The 6,000-nt window shown below is 40.8% G+C and overlaps 1 protein-coding gene across 2 annotated transcripts in view; it reads right to left on the minus strand.

Moving 5' to 3' along the window:
• The window catches only part of LOC117943795 (potassium voltage-gated channel subfamily B member 1-like), a 28,938-nt gene that overhangs the window by 22,109 nt on the left and 829 nt on the right, over positions 1-6,000 (minus strand). The window contains exon 1 of one of the 2 annotated variants that reach the window (XM_034870144.1): positions 5,134-5,924. In XM_034870144.1, coding sequence (XP_034726035.1) covers positions 5,134-5,688 — 555 coding nt within the window. In that variant the 5' untranslated portion in view covers positions 5,689-5,924. Of the gene's footprint in view, positions 1-5,133; positions 5,925-6,000 lie in introns of those variants that run through there. The other variant, XM_034870143.1, reaches the window with a different exon arrangement.

The raw sequence follows: 6,000 nt of genomic DNA on the forward strand, positions 1-6,000 counted from the left end.
CTGAAATGAGAACTGCAGATGACGATTTTCTGAAAGGCAGAGCAGGGCACCCAGGGCTCGGTTTACACCTATCGCCATTTCTAGCCACTGGGGGACCAAGGCCAGGCTGGGGGACCTCATATTAAAGTTAGAAAACCTCATAAATTGATATTTTCATGCCATGGGACCTTTAAACATAGTTCCCCTGTTTTATTTTCGCTTGCTTTGTTTACTTTGCTACAGAGCAAAAGCAATTGAGTCAGACGTGTCTGGAGAACAATGGGCATTTCTCTCACACTTCTGCCTCTATCATTGTCACATTTGTACACAGCCTCTGTTTTACTCCTTTCATGTATTTCAGTTAATTTGAAACTGCATTTGTCACAGGTAGATTAAAAACTATTGGAAATGAATGTTTACTGTACTGTCATACCTAATATGTCACCAGCATCTACCTAAATGATGTCAGATGATATGCTCACTGTAACCTGACGCTTGTCCATGTCCGACGTCATGCTTCACAGTGAGAGACTGGAGGTGATGTTGTGTTAATTGAACTCTGTTGTTGACTGTTCGTCCATAGACCTTTCAGGTGTTGAGTTCTGTATCAAGTTCTAGTAATTACTGTTGCTTTAGTCTGACAGTCGCTGTGAGCAACATAGCACACACGGAGTTGAGTCAGTATATCAGGGAGATTACAGTATATGTTGTTGTATTTTCCTTCTCTGGGAATAAACTATGCTCAGTCATTCAGAAACTTTTTAGAGTGATTCTATGCAAGAGAGCAGCACTTTTCTTTGCAGGAAATTGCTTCAGGATAACTTGCATTACAAATTACAGCACTGGAGTCTTTTCTCCCAGGCTCAGCTCCCACTATGGCCAATCATATCATGTGGCAAGAGGATATCATGGTTAAGGAGCAAAGACTAGGAGTAAATGTAAGCATAGGAAAATATTTTGAGCTCTGGTACTGTTGCCAAACAAAAGTGCAAAGCTCTAAACATCCTCAGTTCCATTGTGCTTCTTTAATATATGCTTGACAGCTGAGTGACCCTGGATGAGGTGCACATGACGAAGGCAGTTGTTCAAAATGCACAAGCCATCTTTTTGCTCTGCTGTCACCAATTGATGACTAGCACATGTAGTACTTGAGATTGGGTGAGAAGCCAAAAAAAGCCACATCAGAGAGCAGTGTCATGTAAAGCAGGGAAAAAAAGTAAAGTAAAAATCTATGAAAGCTCAGAGATGGGTTACATCGATTGGGGCAGGACAAAAAATATATTTGCTGTCAGAAAATGTCTTGGACTGACTACAGAATTTCATTAAACTATTCAGTCATGTCTGTCATTCCTATATGGGTGGCTTGAAACTGACCTTTTCAGTTTCAGTCTGCTGAGTGTGCGATGAAAACCTTGGTGTGGTGTGCAACTGTAGCTTAAGAAGTAGTTTTAACACACATTGGCTTTGACTCTAATGTCTCTCTCTCTCTCTCTAAACTTTGGTTTTACTCTGCCGGTGACCACTAGGCCTCACACCAATCTGCATCTTCCTGAGTGATGTTCTCTTGCTGACATGCCCGTCTGAATAATGAATGAAGTTCTGCAGCAAAGTAGTCATGTCTCTGTCCACTTACGATTGGCCTCTCACCTTTTTGAATGTCAGCATCAATGTCTATAGCCTGCAAACCCATTGCACCAATGTGTGAGGAAAGTCAGGAAAGCCACATAAGGCATTGTACTAAAAATAAAGCATGGATTTGGTAGGTCTGTCATACAGAGATACTATTCAGTGGAAATCTGTGGTTGCATACTGGCTTGCACGATAAGCTAATGTACCATACTGGATCACCTCTCTCCATGGAAACTGCAGGACAATGAAGAGACTACAGTTCTGTATCCTAAAACCATATGCACTACAACAAGTAAACACAAAGTAGACACCATCCATGCTCTCATAAAATGGATTGATTACACGTTTTTCTATCAACTTAAATCACAATGTTGGTATTTGGCAAATGCACAGTGAAATCAATATTCCAAATAATAACCACAAACAGAAACTAACTATAATTTCAAATTTATCTTAAAAATAGTTTACCCATGAACCCTAATAATTGATTTTTTTGGCAACTTGGGTGAAATATAAAAATATTATAGATAACATAATGTATATCTTGCCTGTACATTAGGCAATTTATGTAGTCACATATTTAGTCAAACACAAAAGAGATCCAAAAGGCGAAGACAGGACAGGCAAGTAAGCAGTCTGTCCATGCTGGTTACACAGCACCTCCATCAAGGAAATAAGTAATTTACAGACCACATGAGCAGAATCTTGTTGCATCTGTAATTTCTGAAGGAAAGTAAGAGATGTGCCTGGGTAAAACTTCAGTTCCCAACAGCAGATTTCTTCTAGATCTCAATACATTGTAGAGTACTTTTCAGTAGTTCTTAATGAAAAAAACATGAAGCATCTAAAAGTCAAATGTACTATATGGAACTGGCTCTTATGCAATGCGGAAGCTGTGATTCCATCATAAGTCTTTAAGTCTCAGAGAAATCATTTCACCTTAGCAGCAATTGAATCCTCCTGTCTTCTGTTGGGAAGCTTTTCTTTATTGATTACCAGCCACTTTGATGGGATGTGTTACTTCCTTACTTTCTATTCATGTGTTTCCTCACGCTAATCAAACTGCATCAGAAGCATGTTTGGAATCAATAATGCTAAATGTCTCTCTCCGTTTAGAACAGTTTCATTACAGTCTGTGAGTTTGCAAATGCACAATGAAGATGTTCAGCCCAAAAATAGTACTAGCAGTAGTAACACGTTGTACCTTTGTCGTTATCAGTATATGGATTGTTGGTGTGTGGTTTGTGTAGATTTATCCTATACATAATCTATTTCTTGTTATATTTTTACTAAATACACATTTTTGATCCATACGTGGATCTAGAGGTAGCTGTTGGTCTAAGAGCTGACTATAACAAGCTAGAAAATTAATCATCCATGCATACTATTAAATATGAGGATAGCTATTATCTTGATGCATTTAGATGAATAAAACAAATATATTAACATTTTTGTTCTATCTTTAGAATAAAATAATGAGAGTTTGCATGCTGATTAGTTGGACTTGAACAATAAGAGGGAGAAGTACAAAAGAAGAAAACAAAAAAAAGAAGATGAGGCGATAGGTGAGTAAGCAAGAGATAGAAAGACTTTGTTTCCCTACGTCACAGTCCTAGTGACTTTGTGTGAGCCCACTTGCCGATATATGTTACTGCAATTAGTCTGACAGCTGGAAAACTGTGTGCCATTGATTAACAGCTATTCAAAACTCGCCTAAGGATGACAGAAGAATTGCCATCACCCAGCAACAACCCTTGAAAACAACTACATGTATTGAAAGATACACTCTGTGGACAGCCCCATGCCTGGCTATTAGCATACATACACACAAAAATGCAGTAAGAGAAAGGTGGGGAGGGAAGGAGAGACAGAAACACACAGAGACAGAGGAAACTCCCAGTTCCTTTACTCGAAACAAATACCACAGAGACCATGAAATTGTAGTGGCTGTACTGCCGCATCTCCTCTGGTCCCACTGCACTCCCCGTGACACAGCCCTCAACCAGGACTTCTGCCAGTCAGCATGAAAACCAGAGGAAGTGGTGTTGGACGTTGCTTTGTCTGTGTGGTTAGTGAGAATTCTGACGGGCACTGAATGTCATAAATGGATCACGTCCTGAAGCAATGTAATTGAATATTAAAGAAAATTGATTAAGAGTTTCAATAATTCAAGGCCAGAGATGGAGCAGGTCCTCTTTCAATAGATGACTTGAGTACAATATGCTGGAACCTTTGTTCAAGGAGGTGTTTAAAATGTCATTGAGTAATTATTTGACATGATATTTTACATGCACGCAAATGTGACATCTTCAGTCTTTCTAAACTGATACAACAATGACAGCAAAAATTCAGAATTGCATCTGAAAATAAACGCCTAACTTACTGGAAGTGCAGCACATCATTAGTTGAACTTTTTCTTTAACTCTCTGGGAAATGATGAAAAGGGCAATTTCTCTGAAGGAGCAGGCTCTCCAAACAGGTGTATTGGTAAAAATGCAATCGGGTAGTTAACATTTTTATTTATACATATATTGACCCAATCACTTCTTTGAGCCAGTTCACTTAGAATTTGCTTTTAACATGACTATATCTATTGATCCAACAAAGTGAAGTGCTGTAGTTCCTGGAGTGTGAGCTATGAGTGTTAATGAGCTGGATGATTTAATACTGGACTGGAAATGAGGCAGGGGTGGCTAATAAAGTAAAGAGGGGTACATGTTGAAAGGAAAGAGAATGGGGGCATGATGCTCTAAAAATATATATTCTGTGCAGTAGAGTTTCTTGCAATCAGGATTAAACTGTTAACAATAGGTGTCACTCTTTTGATGCTCTCTGCTGTTACCAATGCAAAACAAACATTCAATAATTACCCCCAGAGACCAGTGGGCAGACAACACCGGCTTGGGAACAACTGAAACCAATTAAGGGAGACAATAAAGGCTGTCATGTTTTCACTAACAAAAAAGGGTTTTTAATTGAGTTGCCAGAAAAACAGCACCACCTGATTATTTTCTTCAAAGGATGGAACACCTAGTTAAGAATATTAATTTAAGTGGAGTAACAAAAATAGTTTCCAAAGTCATACTATTCAATACACAATGAAGAATAAGGGAAAGTTTGCCCACAGCTTTGACGTTTACCTCTGAGTACAACAAAATGCATTATTCATTCTCTCTCCCTCCTGTAGTCCAGCTGCTGGAAGTGCCACATTAAAAACACTGGTTCAGGTTAAAAGAAATTCAGACATGCTATCAAACCATTCTTGAAGAGCCTCTGGATGTTAAACTAAATTTCTCATGCTGCACCTTTTCTTGTTTTAAACCTTTAACTATTTTTCAGATTTAAACCCTATTCATTAGGACCAAACTCGACTCCGCACCCTCCCCCCCACTTCTTGATGGAGAAATCGTTATTTAAAACCTAAGTAGTATGGGCCTGTTGGATGTGTGCCAGTGTTACCCTCTCTCAGGTTACCCACCACTTTTACTTGATCTGCCCTGGTAGTGTGGCTGTGTTGGACATTACCTTAGCAGCAAATGATGAGCTCGGCTTCTCCAAGAGGTCCCAGAGTTTCTTTCTCTTCTCGGAACAACATGTGGTTGTAAACTCTTCTCCACCCCTGTCCCTCATGTTCTCGGCCTCTCTTTTCAGCTCTTCATTCATCTGCTCCTTTTTCTGGTGGTACCTGGCCTGGCAGCAGGACTCCAGGTAGATCTCGTCGATGCCCCAGAAATCCAACTCTTGACTGAACGAAAGGGCGCACATTTCCTCCATCATGTGCAACTTTCCAGTGCGGTAGAAGTTCAGAATAGAGGTGAAGGCGCCGGGGTGTCTGTCGAAAAAGTACTCGTTGCTGTCCAAGCAGTAGTCGTCGCATATCTCGATGATAGAGTCGTGCGTGTTGCAGTCTCTCAGTTTGCCCAGTCTTGTGCGGGGCAGCCTGTCCAGCGTCCTCCACAGGACTTCGTGGAGAAGGCCCCCAACATTGAGTCTCACTCGGCAGGTGTTGGTCTTACTGCGGATGATGTCCATGGCATCCGGTGGCAGCGAGGTGGCCGACCGAGACCCCTCTTTGATCATCTTCACTCAAGTCAACCGGTCACTTGAAAAGACTGGAAGATACAGTCCGTCAGATTAAGAAAACATAGTCGTGTTGATGACCGCATCAGGGTCCCTCCTCGCTTCTTCTTGTGGCTGTAATAAAAGGAGAAAAAAAGAAACGATTTAGGCGGTGTTGAACAGCCAGTGCTTGTGTCCTACAGTAGGAATGTCAGGTGGTTTATCCACTCATCAGAGAACCAAATAGATATTTTAATCAGCTTTAAGAGGCACAGCCGCTTTTCTTGCTGACAAGGGTGGCGGTGGGAGGAGGGGTTGGTGGGGGGGAGGGGG

This window comes from Etheostoma cragini, chromosome 4, assembly GCF_013103735.1.
Source record: "Etheostoma cragini isolate CJK2018 chromosome 4, CSU_Ecrag_1.0, whole genome shotgun sequence".
In the NCBI taxonomy this organism is placed as follows: Eukaryota; Metazoa; Chordata; class Actinopteri; order Perciformes; family Percidae; genus Etheostoma; species Etheostoma cragini.